Below are 25,099 nucleotides of genomic sequence, written 5' to 3' on the forward strand. Positions count from 1 at the left end.
TTAAAAACACTGTTTTGCAATGATGGTCTACAGTAGCCTCAGCACTCTCTTGGGTAGCACCATGGTGTAGCCGGAGGACAGCTAGTTTCCGTCCTGCTCTGGTTACATTGACTTCAATACAAAACCTAGGATGCTCATGGTTCTCACGCCCTCCAACCTATCAGAGCTCTTGCAGCATGAATTGAAATGTTGTTCTCCCAATCAAACGATCAGAGAATGAATCTAGTACTGAAAGCATAAGCTACAGCTAGCTAGCACTGTAGTGCATAAAATGTGGTGAGTAGTTGACTCAAAGAGAGAGAAAGACAATAGTTGAACAGTTTTTAACAATTTCTTCAAAAATGAAGGAGAAGCAAGAGCGAGAGAGAGGAGAGAGATATTTTGTTGTATTATTTTCACTTTCACTTACTTAACTAGTGAATGCAGCTAACTAGTTTAGCCTACTCAAACACCCGCCTCAAACAGAGAGGGATGCTATGTTAGCTAGCTGGCTATGGCTATCCAACACTGGAACTCTGCCAACTCTTCTACGTTATAAACTTTCATTTGTAGGCTAGGTTGTAACAACCCCATGATGGGTATAGGGAGAATTAGAGTATGTAGTACCCTAAACCTATCGATTATACATTGAGCTGGGTGAATTGAATATGAATGACAGTCATCCAATATGCTGTAATAGAAATAAGGCCATGCTCATAAAAAATTAAAATCGTCCTCCTTCATCTTAAACAGCACCGACCACCACTGTAGCCGACATGGCTAATAACAAGAGAAAAACTACTGAATGATGCACAATCAATTTTGAAAGAAATTGGGCCGGGGGGCCCTAAGCGACAGCTTATGTCTCTTATGCCTGGAGTCGGCCCTGTGGAATGGCCTGCTTTGAAAAACTAGATGGTAATTTTCCATGAAGACAATAAATGCACCACTCGTGGTCTTCTTAAATTAAACTGGTTTTTGGCACTATGGAGCACAATATCACGTGGGGGTTTAGACTTTTATTCCATAGGCTAGGATCCACACTATGCAGCTGTGGCAAGAGCACATTTTTCACTGGCTATCCACTGGGGCGCATTCATTACTCCAATTTTGTTGCAAAACATTTCTTAAACTGAAGCAAACGGAAGGAATCGGGGAGGGACCTACCTGAATCTTTCCAATAGAAACTCTTGTTTTGCTCTGTTTGCTTCCGTTTGGTTCTTCAACGTTAAATGGTTTCCGTAATGAATACATCCCTGATCGCAAAACAATGACTGATAGGCAGCTTAAACGTCTTAAATTCAACCATTATTGGGTTAAAATACACAACATATACATTTATGAACAGCCATCCACAACAGCCACAATCCATAAGGCACAAATAAATGAGAGAGCAGCAGTGTGATTCACATCAATGTGCTATGTAGCCTAGATATCAATAATAAGTGATATCAGTATCGCCCGTAGGTTATGTACCACTGCTGTCATCCTTACCTCCAACCCTATTCCTGCTCTTTTCCCGCGATCCATCAAACGCATTTGGTGTGTCATCATGGTGGTCTCTGATTTGTGATCAGACTCTCTTAGGCAGAACAAACTTAAATTTGCGCCTTTTTCAATGTTGATTTGAATGTCATTGAGAAAACAGAAAGGTGTCAAATAACTTTTGCTCAAACATCCTTTCTGAATTTAAAAGTAATCCTAGAAGTAATCATCTAGTTTTTCAAAAATATCTGTAATCCGATTACAATATTTTAGCTGGTAACGTAGCGGATTACACTTACAGTTTTTTTGTAATCCGTTACTCCCCAACCCTGATCACAACCATCACCACAATCACCACAATCACCACAATCACCAACACAACCATCAGCACAATCCCCACCACAACCATCACCACAATCCCCACCACAACCATTTCCACAATCCCCACCACAACCATTTCCACAATCCCCACCACAACCATCACCCCCACCACAACCATCACCACAATCCCCATCACAACCATTACCACAATCCCCACCACAACCATTACCACAATCCCCACCACAACCATCACCACCACAACCATCACCACCACCACAACCATCACCACAATCACCACAACCATCACCACAATCACCACAATCACCACCACAACCATCATCACAATCACCACCACAACCATCACCACAATCCCCACCACAACCATCACCCCCACCACAACCATCACCACCACAACCATCACCACCACCACAACCATCACCACCACCACAACCATCACAACTACCACAACCATCACCACTACCACAACCATCACCACCACAACCATCACCACCACCACAACCATAACCACTACCACAACCATCACCACCACAACCATCACCACCACCACAACCATCACCACCACCACAACCATAACCACTGTCACGGTTTACTACGCCAGAACCCAGAAGCAGACCAGGACAAGGTACTTAGAGAAAAAGGTGAGTGTTTATTAATTGACTTCCGAGTGAGGCTGAATAATCCAGGGACAGAGCGGGTGGCGTGGATGGGTTGTTGAGGGTGCAGTGGTAGGTCCAGACATGGCTCGGCAGCCGCCGACCATCAGGCAGAGGTTGGGTGAAGGTTCCGGGTGAGATACTGCAGACAGAACAAAACGGAGGTGAGTACACAGCAATTCAACAAGGTGCAAAACAACAAAAACTAACGCTAGAACTCAAGGCTGATACGCTGACAAACATACTGTTCATGGCTAACGATCCGGCAGGAACTGGATGTTCGGCCAGAGCCTAAGAAGGGTGATGATCAGGACCAGGTGTGCAGATTGCTGATGGGATGCAGGTGCGGAAAACAAGAGCGCTCCCCGGAGCGTTCCCGAACCCTCGGGAAACTGGAGATTACGAACAGGAAAAACTAGTCACCAGACAGGACCCGACTCAGACAGCCGGGATCGTTACAGTACCCCCCTCCGAACGAACGCCACCGGGCGGACTCCCCGGAGCGCCAGGATGGAGGCGGTAGAAGTCACTGATGAGGTCCGCATCTAGGACCTGTCGCCGCGGAATCCAACTCCTCTCCTCAGGGCCATACCCCTCCCAGTCCACGAGATACTGGAAACCCCGGCCCCGCCGTCTGGAATCCATGATGCGACGCACCGTGTAGGCAGGACCACCTCCGATCATCCGAGGAGGAGGAGGAGGAGGCGGAGGAGGCAACAGAGGACTGAGGAAGACAGGCTTGAGGCAGGAGACATGAAAGGTGGGATGGACTCTGAGCGTCCTCGGTAGTTTGAGTCGAACTGCCACTGGATTGATCACCTTCTCCACCACAAACGGACCAATGAACTTCGGTAACAACTTCCTAGACTCAGTCCGTAACGGAAGATCCCGTGTGGCCAACCAAACCCTATCTCCGATGGTATAGGTGGGAGCGGGGATCCGGCGACGATTCGCCTGGAGCTGATACCGGTCCGAAACTCTAAGGAGTGCCTTTCTGGCCCGATGCCAGGTCCGGTGGCAACGACGAATATGGGCCTGAACAGAAGGCACTGAGAGCTCCTTCTCCTGAGAAGGAAACAGGGGAGGTTGGTAGCCATACAGGCACTGGAAGGGAGACATCCCAGTGGCAGATGTAGGAAGAGTATTGTGGGCATACTCAACCCAAGGCAACTGAGAGACCCAGGAGGTGGGGTTGGAAGAGACCAGACAGCGTAGCGTGGATTCCATCTTCTGGTTGGCTCTCTCCGCCTGACCATTGGATTGGGGGTGAAAACCAGATGTGAGACTGACTGTAGCTCCAATGGCCAAACAGAAGGACTTCCAGACAGCAGAGGTAAACTGAGGGCCACGGTCGGAAACGATATCACTGGGCAAACCGTGGACCCTGAAAACCTCCCTAACCAGGATCTCGGACGTCTCCGAGGCAGACGGAAGCTTGGCAATTGGCACAAAGTGGGCGAACTTGCTGAATCTGTCCACGATAGTCAGAACGACCGTGTTCCCCTCAGAAGCGGGCAACCCAGTGACGAAGTCCAGGGCCAGATGCGACCATGGTCGCCGGGGAATAGGAAGGGGGGTGAAGTAGTCCAGAGCTGGGCCGATTGGTACTCTTATTCTGCGCACACACTGGACAGGCAGCAACAAACCCCCGAGTATCCTCGGCCATGGCAGGCCACCAAAAACGTCTGCGAAGAAACGCCATTGTCCGAGCCACGCCAGGGTGACAAGCCATCTTGCTGGCGTGGGACCATTTGAGAACAGCCGGACGAACCGACTCAGGCACAAACAACCGACCGGGTGGACCGTTACCGGGACCGGGCTGAGTCCGAAGGGCCGCCAGCACCTCCTCCTCAATCTTCCACATAACAGCTCCCACGACGCAGTTCCGGGGAGAATAGTCTCGGTCTTGGACCCACTCTCCTCCGTCTTGGAGAACATCCGGGACAAGGCGTCCGCCTTGCCGTTCTTAGATCCAGGTCGGAACGTCAGGGCAAACTTGAATCGTCCGAAAAACAACGCCCACCTGGCCTGACGGGAGTTGAGAACGTTTAGCCGATTGCACGTAAGCAAGATTCTTGTGGTCAGTCCAGACAATAAACGGTTGCTCCGCCCCCTCCAACCAGTGGCGCCACTCCTCCAAGGCAAGTTTCACCGCGAGAAGCTCCCGGTTACCCACATCGTAATTCCTCTCCGCAGGCGAAAGGCGACGGAGTAGTAGGCGCAGGGATGGAGTTTACTGTCCGTGGAGCATCGCTGCGACAGGATGGCGCCAACTCCCACATCAGACGCGTCCCACTTCAACGGCAGAACTGACGGGCCGTGTCCGGTTGAGAGAGAATCGGTGCGTTGGTGAATCGCCTCTTCAAATCCAGAAACGCTCGATCCGCCTCCGGATTCCACTTGAAGGTCCTGATACTGGAAGTCAAGGCAGTTAACGGAGCGGCCACACGGCTGTAATCCCGGATGAATCTGCGGTAGAAATTCGCAAACCCCAAAAATCTCTGGAGCTGCAATCTCGTACCGGGCTGGACCCATTCCAGAACCGCTCTAACCTTCTCCTGGTCCATCCTAATCTCTCCCCTGGAGATGATGTACCCGAGAAAGGATGTCGTGTGGGCGTGAAACTCGCACTTCTCGGCCTTCACGAACAGGCGATTCTCCAACAATCGCTGCAGAACCTGCCGGACATGCTGGACGTGGTCGGGAAGGTTCCTTCGAGAAGATCAGAATGTCATCCAGGTAAACAAACACAAAGAGACCGATCATATCTCTCAGGACGTCGTTCACCATACTCTGGAATACCGCTGGAGCATTGGTCAGTCCAAACGGCATCACCTGATACTCGAGTGACCCATCGGTGTATTGAAACCCGTCAACCACTCGTCCCCCTCTCTGATCCGGACCAGGTGATACGCATTGCGTAGGTCTAGCTTGGTGAACACCGTAGCACCCTGTAAGGAGTCGAAGGCAGAACTCATCAAGGGCAGGGGATACTTGTTCTTGACCGTGATGTCATTCAACCCCCGATAATCAATACACGGTCGAAGAGAGCCATCCTTCTTACCCACAAAGAAGAATCCTGCCCCCAGGGGTGATGACGAGGGACGAACGAGACCAGCAGCTAGGGACTCCTTGATGTAGGTCTCCAACGCCTCACGTTCAGGTCGGGAGATACTGTATAACCTTCCCTTGGGGTAGACAGCTCCAGGGACCAGGTTGATGGCACAATCATATGGTCGGTGGGGGAGGGAGTGACAGAGCCTTCTGCTTACTGAAAACTTTCCCCAAATCGTGATATGTCTCGGGAACCAGGGACAAATCTGGGGGTTCAGCCTCAATCACCTGACTGGGAACCGAATGGGGGCAGGCAGTCTTGAGACAGTTAGCATGACAATCAAGGCTCCAACTCGTTACCTTGCCCGTCACCCAATCGAACGTGGGATTGTGTTCCTTCAGCCAGGGGTATCCAAGGACCAGAGGAACATGGGAAGACGGCAGAATGAAGAATGAAATCATCTCAGAATGATTCCCCGACAACCGCATCTTAACCGGTTCAGTCCTCATCGTGATACGTGCCAGACTACTGCCGTTCAGAGTGGTCGCTTCAATGGCTTCCGGCAATTGCTCCTTGGAAAGCCCCAGCTGTTCCACCAACTTCGGCATCAAGAAAGCTTCCATCGGCACCTGAATCGATAAAAGCGTTAAGCGCTAAGCTCTGATTCCTGTTCACAAGGGTAGCCGGGAAACGGGGTCTGACAGAGGTACTGAGAGGTTGAAACTGGCTCGCTAAAAGTCCTCCCAACTTTAGCGAGCCGGGCAGTTTGACGACCGCCGGGAACAGGTGGAGATGTAATGTCCCGAGCTACCACAGTAGAGGCAGCAGTTGGTCTGACGTCTATGTTGACGCTCCTCCTTGGTTAACCCGTGCCGCCCCCACTTGCATGGGTTCAGAATCGGGAGAGAGGACCTCTCCCCTAATCCATTGTGGTGGAGAATGATCGACGTGTTCTGGTCCACCACCCGACCCGACTGGGAACTGAGAAGCTGATCGATTGGACGGACCCCATTGCTTCTCCCTCCTTCGCTCTCGGACTCGATTATCCACCCGAATAGACAAGGCTACCAAGCTGTCCAGGTCACTAGGCTCCGGATAGGAGATCAACTCATCCTTGAGCTGCTCCGACAGACCCTGGTAAAAGGCCGCTTGCAGAGACTCCTCGTTCCACCCACTCTCCACAGCCAACGTCTTGAACTCGATCACGAAGTCGGCCACGCTGCGAGTTCCTTGGTGAAGCGAAAACAGGCGCCTAGCTGCGTCCCTCCCTCGGACGGAATGGTCGAAGAGCTTCCTCATCTCGGCCGTGAACCCCTGGTATGAAGCCATGCAGGGGTCTTGTCGTTCCCAAACGGCTGAAGCCCACTCCAGCGCTCGACCACGCAGCAACGCAATCACAAAGGCTATCCTAGCCTTGTCTGTGGCATAAGAGTAGGGCTGTAGATCGAACACTAATCCACACTGCATAAGGAAGGAACGGCATCTTCCCAGCTCCCCCTCATATCTATCCGGCGTCGGAACCTCGGGCTCACGGAAGGACACAGCTCCCGAAGCGGCAGGCGAGATGGGTGAAACCGGTAGTGGATCCTCCACCGGAAACTTGCGTTGGTTCTGGACCTCCGTCAGACCGGTAGAAAGGTTCCGAACTGACAACGCGATCTCCTGTAGTACCGTGCTATGATGGCCCAACATCTTCTCCTGATGGGAAATGGCATGGCGAACAGAGTCCAGGTCCGCTGGGTTCATACTGGCCGGATCGTTCTGTCACGGTTTACTACGCCAGAACCCAGAAGCAGACCAGGACAAGGTACTTAGAGAAAAAGGTGAGTGTTTATTAATTGACTTCCGAGTGAGGCTGAATAATCCAGGGACAGAGCGGGTGGCGTGGATGGGTTGTTGAGGGTGCAGTGGTAGGTCCAGACATGGCTCGGCAGCCGCCGACCATCAGGCAGAGGTTGGGTGAAGGTTCCGGGTGAGATACTGCAGACAGAACAAAACGGAGGTGAGTACACAGCAATTCAACAAGGTGCAAAACAACAAAAACTAACGCTAGAACTCAAGGCTGATACGCTGACAAACATACTGTTCATGGCTAACGATCCGGCAGGAACTGGATGTTCGGCCAGAGCCTAAGAAGGGTGATGATCAGGACCAGGTGTGCAGATTGCTGATGGGATGCAGGTGCGGAAAACAAGAGCGCTCCCCGGAGCGTTCCCGAACCCTCGGGAAACTGGAGATTACGAACAGGAAAAACTAGTCACCAGACAGGACCCGACTCAGACAGCCGGGATCGTTACAACCACAACCACTACAGATTATGTTGTGGTCAAGTCATCAGGCTGAACTGATCATTATAAACTGTATTATATGATGATTATATAACTACATATTCCTTACTTAGAATGTAAACTTTAAAATGACATAACCCTGTTATTATTACCTACTGTATACCGGTATATCAAGATATTGGGACGCAGTAACAGCTTCACCAGTTTAGGATATTTTGTGACTCTTTCTAAATGGTGTTGCAGATATTCTCCAGGTCAGCACGGCAGAGTCAGCAGCTGAAGCTGAGGAAACCAGGGGACAAATACGACACCTTGACCAGGAGGTAGAGTACGCAGTGTGTGTGTATGTGCGTCCGTGTGCATTCTTGCATGTGTGTGTGCGTACGTGTATGCGTGCATGCGTGTGTAAGAGGCAGTATTAGTCAGGTGAGCAACTGGCTCTCAGGTACACACCAGCCATATGGCCTTCTCAGGTGGTAGATGGATGGAGGGAGCGAGAGAGCGAGGAACAGGAAGACAGGAAGAGAGTGCTCTTCAAACTCTTCCAGAGGACACAGATTGGAGCGGAACTGGGACTCGCCAAATGGTGTCACTGGGAACGTTCTAGAATGTGTTCAACCTTTTTTGGAACCAGGAACTGACAAAATCTGGTTCCCCTCTATGGAGGGCTGCTTACATTGTAACACTTGAGGAAGGACTGAACTGAAGTCAACTAACCATCTGAGGGATATGTGCTATTCCACTGGCTGTAGAACTTAAATACTGCTTTAGAATGGGCTTTTGAGGGTATCATAATTGTTTAATGTTCCATAATAGAACACTAGAATAAAGAAAAGCAGCTTTCCTCCATTCACACAGAGTCTCTATGGTAGCGTATCCCATGGTTTTGATTGGCAGGTGGCTAAATTGACATTAGGCTCTTGGCAGGTGAGGCAGAGTGGGGGTCTCCCCCTGTGGTGCCTCGCTCCATCACCTGGCCTTGGCTGGTAGGGGGAGGAGAGGAGGGACATAGGGAGGGAGAGAGGGAGAGAGAAAAGGAGGAAAGATATGGGGAATTTGGAGAATAGAAAGGAGAGAAAGGGTGAGAGGAGGGGCAGTTGGTAAGGGAGAAGGATAAATGGATAAAAGACGATGAGGAGTGGGCAGAACCTCTTTCTCTCCCTCCCTCTGTCTGTCTCACCAGCCCCCATATATATATTTCTCTCCCTCCCTCTCTCTGTCTCACCCCCCCATATCTCTTTCTCTCCCTCCCTCTCTCTGTCTCACCACCCCCCATATCTCTTTCTCTCCCTCCCTCTCTCTGTCTCACCACCCCCATATCTCTTTCCTTCCCTCCCTCTCTCTGTCTCACCACCCCCCATATATCTTTCTCTCCCTCCCTCCTCTCACTCCCTCTCACTCTCACTCCCTCTCCCCCCTCTCTCTCTCTCTCTCTCTCTCTCTCTCTCTCTCTCTCTCTCTCTCTCTCTCTCTCTCTCTCTCTCGCACTCTCTCTGTGAGGACAGTGTTTGACAGGTTGTCTCTCAGTGTGGTTCCCGGTGGTAACTGTAATCCTTACTTGAGCCAGTCCACGCTGGTCACCACGGGACATGGAAGAGGGGAGGGGGATTAACCCATAAACCTCGTCTCACATTAAATCAATACCATCAATGTTGATCCAAACATGTTATATCACTTGTTACATCACATAGAGGAACACTAAAACTTCCTAAGAGCAGCCAACAGTGATTTTACCAGTTATTACTTTATTCCTTGTTTAGTTGATGTCGTTTCATCCAGGTCCGGTGCCACGTTTGAATAATGTGTAAATGCAATTTTTTTATCGTTTGCTAGATTGAACTGTGCCTCAAGGTTCGATTGTCTGGCCTATAAACTTGATTCTAGGGAAGAATCAAATCAATTCATTTTAGTATGGACATTTGGGTGATAACATGTTTATTACTATATAACAGTATGGACATTTGGGTGCTAACATGTTTACTACCATATAATGGTATGGACATGTGGGTGATAACATGTATATTACCATATAACAGTATGGACATCTATAATAATAATAATAATAATATATGATAATAATAATAATAATAATAATAATAATAATAATAATAATAATAATAATAATAATAATAATAATAATAATTTGGGTGATAACATGTATATTACCATATAACAGTATGGACATTTGGGTGATAACATGTTTATTACCATATAACAGTATGGACATTTGGGTGATAACATGTTTACTACCATATAACAGTATGGACATTTGGGTGATAACATGTTTACTACCATATAACAGTATGGACATTTGGGTGATAACATGTTTACTACCATATAACAGTATGGGCATTTGGGTGATAACATGTTTACTACCATATAACAGTATGGACATTTGGGTGATAACATGTTTACTACCAAACAACAGTATGGACATTTGAGAACTGTGCCATAATTATCCATTTTGCCCAGATGTTGATTTTTGTTGATGCAGAGTGAATGTTATAGAGCATTATTTTAATGTCTAAACAATCGTAAGATAATCAGCTCCTTGCTGATTCTGCAATGTTACTGCCCTCAATTATCTAGGCAGTAGATGTGGTCCTCTGTAGCTCAATTGGTAGAGCATGGCGCTTGTAACGCCAGGGTAGTGGGTTTGATCCCCGGGACCACCCATATGTAAAAATGTATGCACACATGACTGTAAGTCGCTTTGGATAAAAGCGTCTGCTAAATGGCATATTATTATTATTATTATATTATTATCTACAAATCCGACTGTGGCAATATTACCTACCTGCCTGATGACCTGTGAACTCTCAGCTCTGACCTTTGAGCGACCCCTAAAGACTTAAGCTCCTGAGGGATGTGGATGACGCATTACTTTTGAAGAACAGAGGCCAAAATGTGACCTGTGGTTCCATAATCAACACCTACCCAGGAGATCTGGAACAATGACAGATTCCCAGGAATGTCAGAACAACCCATAATGACACACAGAACAATGGGAAACACATTGCCTGATGAACACTAACAATTTTTACATTTTAGTCATTTAGCAGATGCTCTTATCCAGAGCGACTTACAGTTAGTGAGTGCATACATTTTCATACTGGCCCCCTGTGGGAAACGAACCCACAACCCTGGTGTTGCAAGCGCCATGATCTACCAACTGAGCTACAGGGGACTGCTAACACCCTCACACATATACACCCACCACTTATGCTGCTGTCAAACTCTTTACTATTATTATATTATTTATTCTGCTACTACTCACTTTCTCCTAATCCCATGCCTACATGTACATAGCTACCTCAAACTACTGAAATATCCCTGTACATTGTAGATGTGGTTTTGGCACTGACCCTGTATATAGCTTCCTCTTTTTTTCTTATGTTTTCTTGTGTTTTCTTTATTATATACTGTACAGTGCCTTGCAAAAGTATTCATCCCCTTGGCGTTTTTCCTATTTTGTTGGATTACAACCTGTAATTTAAATGGATTTTTATTTGGATTTCATGTAATGGACATACACAAAATAGTCCAAATTGGTGAAGTGAAATGAAAAAAATAACGGAAAAGTGGTGCGTGCATATGTATTCACCCCCTTTGCTATGAAGCCCTTAAATAAGATCTGGTGCAACCAATTACCTTCAGAAGTTAGTTAAATAAAGTCCAACTGTGTGCAATCTAAGTGTCACATGATCTGTCACATGATCTCAGTATATATACACCTGTTCTGAAAGGCCCCAGCGTCTGCAACACCACTAAGCAAGGGGCACCACCAAGCAAGCGGCACCATGAAGACCAAGGAGCTCTCCAAACAGGTCAGGGACAAAGTTGTGGAGAAGTACAGATCAGGGTTGGGTTATAAGAAAATATGCAAAACTTTGAACATCCCACGGAGCACCATTAAATCGATTACTAAAAAATGGAAAGAATATGGCACCACAACAAACCTGCCAAGAGAGGGCTGCCCATCAAAACTCACGGACCAGGCAAGGAGGGCATTAATCAGAGAGGCAACAAAGAGACCAAAGATAACCCTGAAGGAGTTGCAAAGCTCAACAGTGGAGATTGGAGTATCTGTCCATAGGACCACTTTAAGCCGTACACTCCACAGAGCTGGGCTTTACGGAAGAGTGGCCAGAAAAAAGCCATTGCTTAAAGAAAAAAATAAGCAAACACATTTGGTGTTCGCTAAAAGGCATGTGGGAGACTCCCCAAACAGATAGAAGAAGGTACTCTGGTTAGATGAGACTAAAATTGAGCTTTATGGCCATCAAGGAAAACGCTATGTCTGGCGCAAACCCAACACCTCTCATCACCCCGAGAACACCATCCTGGGAAAATGGTCAGAATTGAAGGAATGATGGATGGCACTAAATACAGAGAAATTCTTGAGGGAAACCTGTTTCAGTCTTCCAGATATTAAAGACTGGGACGGAGGTTCACCTTCCAGCAGGACAACGACCCTAAGCATACTGCTAAAGCAACACTCGAGTGGTTTAAGGGGAAATGTCTTGGAATGGCCTAGTCAAAGCCCAGACCTCAATCCAATTGAGAATCTGTGGTATGACTTAAAGATTGCTGTACACCAGCGGAACCCATCCAACTTGAAGGAGCAGGAGCAGTTTTGCCTTGGAGAATGGGCAAAAATCCCAGTGGCTAGATGTGCCAAGCTTATAGAGACATACCCCAAGAGACTTGCAGCTGTAATTGCTGCAAAAGGTGGCTCTACAAAGTATTGACTTTACAGATTGTAAGGCAACAAAATAGGAAAAATGCAAAGGGGGGTGAATACTTTCGCAAGCCACTGTATATTTTTATTTTGTTAGTAATATTATTTTGATATTGATTACTGCACTGTTGGGTAGAGCTTGCAAGTTATGCATTTCACTGTATTTGTGCCTGTGACAATAAAACTTTAATTTGAACCAGGGATGGGCTCAATTCAGAATTTTGGAATTGACTCCCATTCAACTCGTTAGTTGAAATTCGAATTGAATTGGCCACACCCCACAGAACCTAAAATTTGAGTTTGAGTGACAGGAAGTATAATTAAATTAAGTGCAATTCAAAGACATTCCACTCAGTTATAGAACATGAGAGTTTCGTTGAATCTGACAGGTCACACTTCCAGATACCAAAGAATATATCACTTTTCTCTGGAAACAATGTTCATATACTCTTTTAATCTTAGTGCTTATAATAGGCAATTATACAGTATTTCCACCAACCATTTCATTTGTTTGACTTCTTTTTAAAGGCCTCAGCGTCAACTTGAGGATTAAACTAATACATTCTGGGAAATGTAGTATTTTCCCCATATTGAACATAATTTAATTGATTAATGAAGACCCCCACTCTCTGTCTCTCCCCCACCCCTACCCCTTCTCTCTCTCTCTCTGAGGTGACAGGGCTGAAATTGTGTTGATGGCGTAGCGGATTGGACTGTCCCGCTTCTATTTTTATCAACCCCATCGTTTACACAAAGAATTTGATCACAGAGAGAGAAAAGAGTACTAGATTTGTCTCTTAAATTACACCTGAGAATGAGTTTTCTTCTAGTAATAATAACTTGGTGGGTGCTTATATTTGTCCTATTTCACACATGTGTATTGGAAATGTGTTTTTTGCATATCCCGACTCTTCCTGAGAGTGGGGTCACAGCCAGATTCAGCCATTGTGAAAGGCGACACTGAATAAATCTGGGTTAAGTACCTCGCTCAAGGGTGCGTCGACAGATTGTTCACTTTGTCAGCTCAGGGATTCGAACTAGGAAGCTTTCAGTTACTGGCCTAATGCTCTTACCACTAGGCTACATACCACCCATAAAAAAGTTCATCAATCACTCAGACATGACCATATGGCTAAGTTAGTTTGTGCCGTCTGGCGCCAGTATGTCATCAGTCATCAGTCAGTTATTGATGTTTGCATCGGCTGAACCTGTGTTGACGTGTTTACTTTCACTATCTGGTCCTGACGTGTCAAGTTTCATACTGTAAGTGCCAACACTTCTTGACTTGTCTCTTGTTTTATGTCTACGTAGCATGATCCCTGCATGCGTGTTGATCTGTGTCCGGTCGTGTTAATGGGGTGCCTAGCATGATGAATACCCATGAATGCTTTGAGTGACAGAGCCAGCTGGCATGCTGGCAGGCTGCCCTTGCTGTGCCCTCTCTCTGTAGGACCACTACTGGCTGAATAGGACTAATCACCTCCAAGCCATCATTTTAATGACCAATTAGACCAGCATCATCAAGCTAGGCCAGAATAGCAACCCAAAATGGCAGGCTGAAAATGAACAAATTAATATTGATGACCCGGAATTGTTGATGTAATAATGGAAGTTTCACTAAGGGTGGTAGACCCATAATGGCTGCCTCAGAATTGGCAGATTAAGACTACATTTACATTTACATTTATGTCATTTAGCAGACGCTCTTATCCAGAGCGACTTACAAATTGGTGCATTCACCTTATAGCCAGTGGGATAACCACTTTACAATGTATTTTTATTTATTTATTTTTTATGTAATTTTTTTTTGGGGGGGTGGGGTAAGGTAGAAGGATTACTTTATCCTATCCCAGGTATTCCTTAAAGAGGTGGGGTTTCAAATGTCTCCGGAAGGTGGTGAGTGACTCCGCTGTACTGGCGTCGTGAGGGAGCTTGTTCCACCATTGGGGTGCCAGAGCAGCGAACAGTTTTGACTGGGCTGAGCGGGAACTGTGCTTCGTTTGGGTGTAGGGACTGATCAGAGCCTGAAGGTACGGAGGTGCCGTTCCCCTCACAGCTCCGTAGGCAAGCACCATGGTCATGTAGCAGATGCGAGCTTCAACTGGAAGCCAGTGGAGTGTGCGGAGGAGTGGGGTGACGTGAGAGAACTTGGGAAGGTTGAACACCAGACGGGCTGCGGCATTCTGGATGAGTTGTAGGGGTTTAATGGCACAGGCAGGGAGCCCAGCCACCAGTAGAGCATGAACCTACAGGATCGGGTCACCGCCTTGATGTTTGCGGAGAACGACAGGGTGTTGTCCAGGGTCACGCCAAGGCTCTTCGCACTCTGGGAGGAGGACACAACGGAGTTGTCAACCGTGATGGCGAGATCATGGAACGGGCAGTCCTTCCCCGGGAGGAAGAGCAGCTCCGTCTTGCCAAGGTTCAGCTTGAGGTGGTGATCCAGATTGGTGCACTTTAACACTCCCTGTCATGGCTTTCAAAGTGTTGGTCTGGGTCAGAGTGGAAGAGGCGAAGCAAGAGGTTTTACTCTACCTTAGATCTCTCCACATAAATAAGCGAAGTGAATAATTTTTGTATGGAGGTAAATGTGAGTGTCGAATTTGGTCAACACATTTTTTTATTGCTAATTTGCTATGTGAGGTTTATTTGATCTAATAGAAGTTTCATGAGGCTTAGGTTGTTACGAATGCAGTGATATAAGTGGACGCACTTGGCATTTCGGCAAAAAAACTACTTTATATCTGAGTTTTTATCGAGATAGAGGACTCATCATGGATATAACCCGTTTTAGCATGGACGTTGCCATTGAGGGCTTCCATCATTTTAAAGTAGTCAACTGGGTGGTGATTCATATGAGTTGGAAGCAAACAGCCAATGAAGAAGAAGAAAATTGACTACTTTAATGGGAGATAGCCTCAATGGTGCTGCCCATGCTGTCACAGACGCTATAATGGCAGAGATACAAAGATGAGCTCTCTATCTATCTCTATGGCCTGTTGTTTACACGCGTATCTGCCCTCTCATTGGCTAGAATGGTCCCACCTGATATTGCCTCCTGTATGCCTTCCGTCTTTGAGGACATGTCTTTCCATTGTTAGAGCTGTCACTTGACTATCTTGTCAATATAATAGACAATATTTTGCCTGGTTTAAGGATTGGCTGGAGGGATTTTCCACCATTGTTAAATCCATTAGAAGGAATGTGCTCAGTGGTAGAGCTAAAATGTCTGACCCAAAATGCATCATTTGATATTACTGAGCCCAAATGGATATGGCTGACTGAGAGATGTTTTTGTGTTTGTTCCCAGGTGAGTTCTCTGGGGAAGGAGGTGGCAGAGCTTGGCCGAGTAATGAGGAGTATGGCTCACCTGATGGAGTCCCTCATCTCCAGACCCCAACCCCAGCCACTCTATCCTGCACACTGCGTACCTGGACACCCCACGTACCTGTCCTGCCCTGCGCCCCCACCCCGCGCCACCCCCCCACAGTCCTATCCCTCCCCCTCTCAGACTGGACCTCTCTGGGCAGACACCCCCCTCATCACCCCCTCTCCTTGCACCACTCCACTTGTTGGCCATGTCCAGCGGCATCCTGGGATGTTCCACGTGGATCCCTCCCTCACCGCCTTTCCACACAGACCCCAGGACCTCCATCTGGTCTACCCTCTGTGCCCTGGCCCGGCCCCCTCCCCCCTTTCACACCCCTCCCCCCCCTCCTTCTCCCTCACAGACGCCTCAACAGAGCTGCTGCTGCCCCCCTCGCCCCTCATCTCTCCCAGGACAACCCACTGTGGAGGGGGAGGGGGCGCTGGGTCCTTCAGGTTGCGGGCACGGAGTCTGGAGACCCCACAGCCACCCCGTGATAGGAGAGGAGGGGGGGTGGGTGTTGCGGTCACCCCTCAGAGCTCCGGAAGCCTGCCCCGCCCTGGAGGGAGCTACCAGCACATGGATTTGTAGTGGACTGAACTGGACTAAAGTGGACTCTCACTTAGATACTGGACTAAAGAGATACTGAACTAAAGAGATATTGGACTAAATAAATACTGGACTAAATAGATACTGGACAAAAGAGATACTGGACTTAAGAGATACTGGACTAAAGAGATACTGGACAAAAGAGATACTGGACTAAAAGAGTGGATGGGACTAACAACCAGGTCCCTATATCAGGGGAGTATATACTCTTACAGGGACACACTCAGATCTCTGATGATAATGATAACCTTTCATTTTTGATCTCAGTTTCCAAGACACATTTTTATTCTCAAATAGCATGACAAAAACAGAGGGGCAGTAGGTAGCCTATAGGTAGCTTTACATTGTATAGATGTTCCAGTGGTGTTCTGGAGGGGTATAGAAGCATGAATGTAGCTGTGACTTGATGTGTTATTCTCTGGAGAAGGTCCTGGAGGTCCGGAGGAGAGGAGAAGAGCAGGACTGCACAATGACAGAGGAGGAGGAGGAGGAGGAGGAGGAGGAGGAGGAGGGGACTGGGTCGCATCAGGGATGGAGGGAATAGTAGAGATCCTGGGTGTATAAGGGGGAGGGGGAGGGAGGGAGAAGAGGAGATGGAGGGGGGTCTTGCTCTTTCGCTCTTTGCTGGTGGGGTTTCAGGATGGAAGGGGTGAGAGGGGGGAGGAGGGGGAGAGGGAGGAGGAAGGGGAGAGGGGGGGAGGAAGGGGTGAGAGGGGGGAGGAGGAGGAGAGGGGGGAGGAAGGGGAGGAGGGGGAGGTAGGGGTGAGAGGGGGAGGAAGGGGGAGAGGGGGAGGAAGGGGAGAGGAGGGAGGAAGGGGAGAGGGGGGAGGAAGGGGGAGAGGGGGGCATGTTGCGCCTGGAGCGACACAGCCCCTGCTGTCGTCTGTCATACTGTGCACAGCGAGGCGACTCTTTCTCTCTTTCCTTTTCAACATAAATCCCACACATTAACATGCTGCATGTCACTATGGAACTCCAGCTTTCCATTTATCTATTTAAAGGAAACACGATTCCTTCTTTAATTAGTGAACTTGGCATTTATCAACACATATTTATAGGGACTGGGTCTATTTATATAAAACATGGGGAATTTTTAGACGCAAGTACCAAGAGAGTAGTTAAAGGTCAGAAGCACAGTACTAGGTAGCCTAGCGTTTAGAGCATTGGGCCAGTAACCAAAAGGTTGCTGGTTTGAATCCCTGAGCTGGCAAGGTGAAAAATTTGCCAATGTGCCCTTGAGCAAAGCATTGCGCCTGTAAGTAGCTCTGGATTAGAGCATCTCTTAAATGTTTTTGAATCATTAGGCCTATTCGGCAGGATTTCCCCAATACGTCTCCCATTGGTTACAGACTGCCTTTGAGTTCCATATCCTGACCAATCAGAATAAAAGGCAATATTTCCACATTTCAAAGCACAAGAGAAAAATGATTGTATATTTATATGAATGTATCAATAATAAAGATGTATTTTTGTACCTCGTGGACTGCAGGTGTAAGGGGTGCACTTCGTTTGAGGGGAGTATTGTAGTGTGGTGGTGTTGGTGAGTAGGCTGGGAAAACAGGAAGTAGTGAATCTGACCACATCTGGCTCTATGTATGTATCCAGTTCCAGAACCATTCATTTCAATTGAACACGTTTCTAAAGCATTTTGAGATAAATGAACACAGTAAAGTTTTAAAGATCCATGTACATATATCTACCCTTATATCTCCTTGAAATTATTCATTGTTTTTGTGCACAATGTATAGTCAAAACATAATTTCCATTGAAATGAATGGGCATCTGACACCAGACTGGAAGCAGAAGCAGTGGGGGAATGCATCACACTTTCCTATAAGCAAAATACTGTACCAGACAATGCAATGATGCCCAGGCCATTCCTGTCCCAATTGCTCTTGAATTCTCAATTTTTTCCTAGGGTTGCCTGCCTCTGATTCTCCGCAGATGGAATGTACTGTAATCAAATGAACTGTTTTTTTTCTTTTGATTTTGATATGTATTATTATTATTATTAGATAAAAACCTGTTATGCTAATAAATGAAAAATAGAACTGTTATGTCTGTGCATCTTGTTTATTGTGAAGTCAATATGCTTATATATATATATATACACTGCTCAAAAAAATTAAGGGAACACTAAAATAACACATCCTAGATCTGAATGAATGAAATAATCTTATTAAATACTTTTTTCTTTACATAGTTGAATGTGCTGACAACAAAATCACACAAAAATTATCAATGGAAATCAAATGTATCAACCCATGGAGGTCTGGATTTGGAGTCACCCTCAAAATTAAAGTGGAAAACCACACTACAGGCTGATCCAACTTTGATGTAATGTCCTTAAAACAAGTCAAAATGAGGCTCAGTAGTGTGTGTGGCCTCCACGTGCCTGTATGACCTCCCTACAACGCCTGGGCATGCTCCTGATGAGGTGGCGGATGGTCTCCTGAGGGATCTCCTCCCAGACCTGGACTAAAGCATCCGCCAACTCCTGGACAGTCTGTGGTGCAACGTGGCGTTGGTGGATGGAGCGAGACATAATGTCCCAGATGTGCTCAATTGGATTCAGGTCTGGGAGACGGGCGGGCCAGTCCATAGCATCAATGCCTTCCTCTTGCAGGAACTGCTGACACACTCCAGCCACATGAGGTCTAGCATTGTCTTGCATTAGGAGGAACCCAGGGCCAACCGCACCAGCATATGGTCTCACAAGGGGTCTGAGGATCTCATCTCGGTACCTAATGGCAGTCAGGCTACCTCTGGCGAGCACATGGAGGGCTGTGCGGCCCCCAAAGAAATGCCACCCCACACAATGACTGACCCACCGCCAAACCGGTCATGCTGGAGGATGTTGCAGGCAGCAGAACGTTCTCCACGGCGTCTCCAGACTCTGTCACGTCTGTCACATGTGCTCAGTGTGAACCTGCTTTCATCTGTGAAGAGCACAGGGCGCCAGTGGCGAATTTGCCAATCTTGGTGTTCTGTGGCAAATGCCAAACGTCCTGCACGGTGTTGGGCTGTAAGCACAACCCCCACCTGTGGACGTCGGGCCCTCATACCACCCTCATGGAGTCTGTTTCTGACAGTTTGAGCAGACACATGCACATTTGTGGCCTGCTGGAGGTCATTTTGCAGGGCTCTGGCAGTGCTCCTCCTGCTCCTCCTTGCACAAAGGCGGAGGTAGCAGTCCTGCTGCTGGGTTGTTGCCCTCCCTACGGCCTCCTCCACGTCTCCTGATGTACTGGCCTGTCTCCTGGTTGCGCCTCCATGCTCTGGACACTACGCTGACAGACACAGCAAACCTTCTTGCCACAGCTCGCATTGATGTGCCATCCTGGATGAGCTGCACTACCTGAGCCACTTGTGTGGGTTGTAGACTCCGTCTCATGCTACCACTAGAGTGAAAGCACCGCCAGCATTCAAAAGTGACCAAAACATCAGCCAGGAAGCATAGGAACTGAGAAGTGGTCTGTGATCACCACCTGCAAAACCAGTCCTTTATTGGGGGTGTCTTGCTAATTGCCTATAATTTCCACCTGTTGTCTATTCCATTTGCACAACAGCATGTGAAATTTATTGTCAATCAGTGTTGCTTCCTAAGTGGACAGTTTGATTTCACAGAAGTGTGATTGACTTGGAGTTACATTGTGTTGTTTAAGTGTTCCCTTTATATTTTTGAGCAGTGTATATAGAGTTGAAGTCGGACATTCACGTTCACTTAGGTTGGAGTCATTCAAACTCGTTTTTCAACCACTCCACAAATTTCTTGTTAACAAACTATAGTTTTGGCATATCGGTTAGGACATCTACCTTGTGCATGACGCAAGTAATTTTACCAACAATTGTTTACAGACAGATTATTTCACTTATAATTCACTGTATCACAATTCCAGTGGGTCAGAAGTTTACATACACTAAATTGACTGTGCCTTTAAACAGTTTGGAAAATTCCAGAAAATTATGTCATGGCTTTAGAAGGTTCTGATAGGCTAATTGACATCATTTGAGTCAATTGGAGGTGTACCTGTGGATGTATTTCAAGGCCTACCTTCAAACTCAGTGTCTCTTTCCTTGACATCATGGGAAAATGATAGAATCATTTGTATTTTAAGAATAATGACTAAAGGATTTCACCCCAAATACAGTATACAGTGGGGGAAAAAAGTATTTAGTCAGCCACCAATTGTGCAAGTTCTCCCACTTAAAAAGATGAGAGAGGCCTGTAATTTTAGATCAACATCATAGGTACACGTCAACTATGACAGACAAAATGAGAAAAAGAAATCCAGAAAATCCCATTGTAGGATTTTTTATGAATTTATTTGCAAATTATGGTGGCATGATGTTTCCACCCCCATGCTTCACAGTAGGTATGGTGTTCTTTGGATGCAACTCAGCATTCTTTGTCCTCCAAACACGACGAGTTGAGTTTTTACCAAAAAGTTATATTTTGGTTTCATCTGACCATATGACATTCTCCCAATCCTCTTCTGGATCATCCAAATGCACTCTAGCAAACTTCAGACGGGCCTGGACATGTACTGGCTTAAGCAGGGGGACACGTCTGGCACTGCAGGATTTGAGTCCCTGGCGGCGTTTGTTACTTTGGTCCCAGCTCTCTGCAGGTCATTCACTAGGTCCCCCCGTGTGGTTCTGGGATTTTTGCTCACCATTCTTGTGATCATTTTGACCCCACGGGGTGAGATCTTGCGTGGAGCCCCAGATCGATGGAGATTATCAGTGGTCTTGTATGTCTTCCATTTCCTAATAATTGCTCCCACAGTTGATTTCTTCAAACCAAGCTGCTTACCTATTGCAGATTCAGTCTTCCCAGCCTGGTGCAGGTCTACAATTTTGTTTCTGGTGTCCTTTGACAGCTCTTTGGTCTTGGCCATAGTGGAGTTTGGAGTGTGACTGTTTGAGGTTGTGGACAGGTATCTTTTATACTGATAACAAGTTCAAACAGGTGCCATTAATACAGGTAACGAGTGGAGGACAGAGGAGCCTCTTAAAGAAGAAGTTACAGGTCTGTGAGAGCCAGAAATCTTGCTTGTTTGTAGGTGACCAAATACTTATTTTCCACCATAATTTGCAAATAAATTCATTTAAAAATCCTACAATGTGATTTTCTGGATTTTTTTTCTCTCAATTTGTCTGTCATAGTTGACGTGTACCTATGATGAAAATTACAGGCCTCTCTCATCTTTTTAAGTGGGAGAACTTGCACAATTGGTGGCTGACTAAATACTTTTTTTCCTCACTGTAAATGTGTGAATGGTGTTAGAGTTATAATGTAGAGTCAACCCACTAACAGAGGGGGAGGAGTTAGAAACTGCTGAGAAAGCATTCCAGGGTGAAGGGGGCTGAGAAGCTGTGAAAAGGTGGGCGGAGCAAAGTGCCTTTGTGTGTCAAGGGATATAAAAGCTGTATGTATGTTTTTTGGCGCCAGAGCTCTCCATGATTAAAAATACAGATCATTCTTGCTGGTTGTGGACCTTGAATCATTTATGATTAAAAACAGAGCCTTACAACCCATGGTAATGATTCAAGCTTAGGTTGAATTAGAGATAGAAATTCTCATGACAAGTGGTCCTTCGAGCCGGATCTCAAAAATACATCTTTGTCGTTCTAAGGACACCGAAACCGTGCACGGGCGGATGATAGCATCCGTGGAGAATAGTCCTGGCCTTCGACGTTAAGGTTATAAACAGGCCGGTGATTAATCTTATGAACGATAAAGACGTTAACGAGATTGAAAAAGCATTTAAATCCGAACTGCAAGGAGAAGGTCAGTAATTTTTATTCATGGATTTTGGTGTAATTATTTGAACTTGTATGAGAATAGTAATTCTTGTGAAGGGCAGAGAATAGTTACCAAAATCTCATAAGAGAATTATAAAGGAAGGAAGGGGGGTCCGGAATTGACCCTAGGTGAATAGCTATTGCCAAAATAAACTAGTTAATATTGAGATTGTACGAGATACAGTCTTTACAATATAAACAGGAAGGGGGATAATTATCGTCGTGTGAGATCGATACATTAAACAAGTCGAGAGTCATATACAGCTGGGGATTTGCGCTAACTCTGTCTATTTCATAAAACTGGAGCAGTTACGACCTCTAGGTTACGGATAGTGTTAGAAAAAAATCGTATAAGGTTGTATAAATGTGAGACCTAATGATCCATCGAAATACGTCATAATTGTTTCAAGGAAGGGACTAAAATAAGTCGCGTGAGAAAAAATTGTTGTCCCATCCGTTTAAAACTGGGGTCTTAAAAACCTCTGGGTTACGGGTTGAATAATTTAAATGGTTGATTACAAAAGCAGATCATAACATTTTTCAAAAGTCGCACTATTAATAAGTCCCAAAGGAAATAATTATTGATTGAATTATTACTAAAGGGGGGGATTTCTTATTTTGCTACCATGGGGAATAAATATTCTAAAGAGGTCCGAGAATTAACGGGGGATGAAAGATATATGCTAGGGAGGGATCGAAGAAATATGTTTTATGGATCCATTTGGGAGAAGAGGTATGGATTTATTGGGCATCTCGATGTGGAGAAATTAGAGGCTAAACTGTGGAACGGATTTGAAGAAACAGCGAGGGGAGGGGCTAGACACAGCGAGAGTATGGCTTTTGGAGAGTCAGGAAAGACTAGAGAATTTTGCTAGAGAGTGTAAGGCCCCGTGTAAATACTGTAACAAAACAGGTCATAACCATCGCGACTGCAGAGCTAAGGGAAAGGGCAATGTCCGGGAAATGACAGTCTATTTTTTGGTTCCACGGGTAAAATGTTTAAGAAGTAATTTGTGTCGATTAAGAATTGGCTAAAAACACCACGAAGCGATTATTTGAGAGGTACCTATACATTTCTAACGATATATACGTATGAACTTTCTCACCCAAACGTAGACGTACGTCATGGGTGAGAAAGTAGAGAATATTTACATTTGCATTTTTGGTCATTTAGCTGACGCTCTTGTCCAGAGCGACTTGCAGGAGCAATTGGGGTTGGGTGCCTTGCCCGGGGGCACATCGGCAGATTTTTCGCCTGGTCGGCTCGGGGATTGGAACCGGTGACCTCTCGGTTGCTGACACGGTGCTCTTGGTTACTGGGCTACCGGCCGCCCCATATGAGTTTAAGGTGGTGCCGTTGTTTGATTATGAGATAAGGTTATGTGATAAGGTTTAATGGGTAATCGGACCATAACTAATGTGGTTATAGAAGTAATGTATAAATAGTAGCGAGCCAATAGAGGGTTCCATTGAACTATTATGTTTTGTTGGGCATTTGAATGGCATAAGGTGAAATCTGTGTGTGTGAGTGAATTTAACGGCTGGTATGAATGGTAACCGGATACTACTGAGTATTTGGTTTGTTGATGTTGAATGGAAGATTTGAAGCGTGGTTGGGGGTTAAATAGAAAGACTCACTTATTCAATAGGGAATGAGTGTAGGGAGAGAGAGTTTTTACGTGTATTAAAAGTTGAATTAGATAGCTTTAGAAGTAAGTGACTGCTTACATTAAGTGAATGTATATCAATGACCCTAAGCACAAAGCCAAGCACAAAGCCAAGACAACGCAGGAATGGCTTGGGCTTTGTCGAGTAAGGCTTAAACTATGTATTTAGATTGTAGTTAGGTATTGTAGGTAGTTATCGTGGGTTGTTGTATGTAATTATTGTAGGTTAGTATTGTATTCGGCTGTGCCGGGTGTAGCACGAAGCTAGCTAGCTAACCCACCACCTGGACTAGCTGGCGAGTAGCTATTAGCAACGGTATAGTTGTTTCACGCCTGAGAGTGCCTGTAATTACGCCAGCTGGCTGCCTACAATAATTACATACAATAATTGCCTACCATTCAGCTGTTTTCTAACCTCATTGTCTGAACCGTTAACGTTAGGTAGCAAGTGGCTACTGTGCTTGAAATTTAGCTAGCTTGTTGCTACCTGGATAGCTACTAGTAAACAATAGCTGGAACGACCGAGCGAACAGACGCGAACTGGCTGAGTCAATTCAGTGGCTAGCTTTGCACTTGGCTAGCTAACAGTAGCTGCTAGGGGTAAGTCATAACCTACATTTGTGTTTTGTTTTTTTACATATTGATAGCCCGAGTCGTTCAAGGAATTCGGGACATGGGTGACTAGTTAACGTTAGTTTGGCTCTCTGTGTGTTCGTGCCGTGAAAGGAGGGGTTCTTCTTTGTCTGAAAGCAATGGCTAGCTAGTTTGCTAACTATTCTAGCTAACTAACTGGCTGAATAAGTTGACGACGGACTCGCTCAAGCTGTCGGGACTAACCCACAACGTTAGACACGGACACGAACGATCTGCTTGCGTGTTGATACACTGGTGGTTTGTTGTGGCCGGCATGCTAGCTGGCTGTGGCGTCTTATGACGAGGTGCCCGGACGATTTTCACGGAATAATACTGCACCTAGTTAGCTAGCTGAATAAACTAAGTTAGTCTATTCCTAGAAAACATTGAACCGCTGTAGTTTACAACAATTATAGTTTCTGAGGTGGAAGTTGGGAGAGTTATATTTGGGAGTTGTGCTGAGGGAGGCCCC

The 25,099-nt window shown here is 46.3% G+C and overlaps 1 protein-coding gene across 1 annotated transcript in view; it reads left to right on the top strand.

Annotated features, from left to right (window-relative positions):
- Positions 1–16,994, top strand: part of LOC121572060 (potassium voltage-gated channel subfamily H member 8-like) — a 98,802-nt gene extending 81,808 nt beyond the window's left edge. Inside the window, exons 15-16 of the mRNA XM_041883935.2 lie at positions 8,046–8,125; positions 15,854–16,994. Of these exons, the coding sequence (XP_041739869.2) occupies positions 8,046–8,125; positions 15,854–16,501 (728 nt within the window). The 3' untranslated portion in view covers positions 16,502–16,994. The remainder of the gene's footprint in view (positions 1–8,045; positions 8,126–15,853) is intronic.
- The last annotated feature ends 8,105 nt before the right edge of the window (positions 16,995–25,099 follow it).

The sequence above is a fragment of the Coregonus clupeaformis genome, chromosome 8 (genome assembly GCF_020615455.1).
Source record: "Coregonus clupeaformis isolate EN_2021a chromosome 8, ASM2061545v1, whole genome shotgun sequence".
Taxonomy (NCBI): domain Eukaryota; kingdom Metazoa; phylum Chordata; class Actinopteri; order Salmoniformes; family Salmonidae; genus Coregonus; species Coregonus clupeaformis.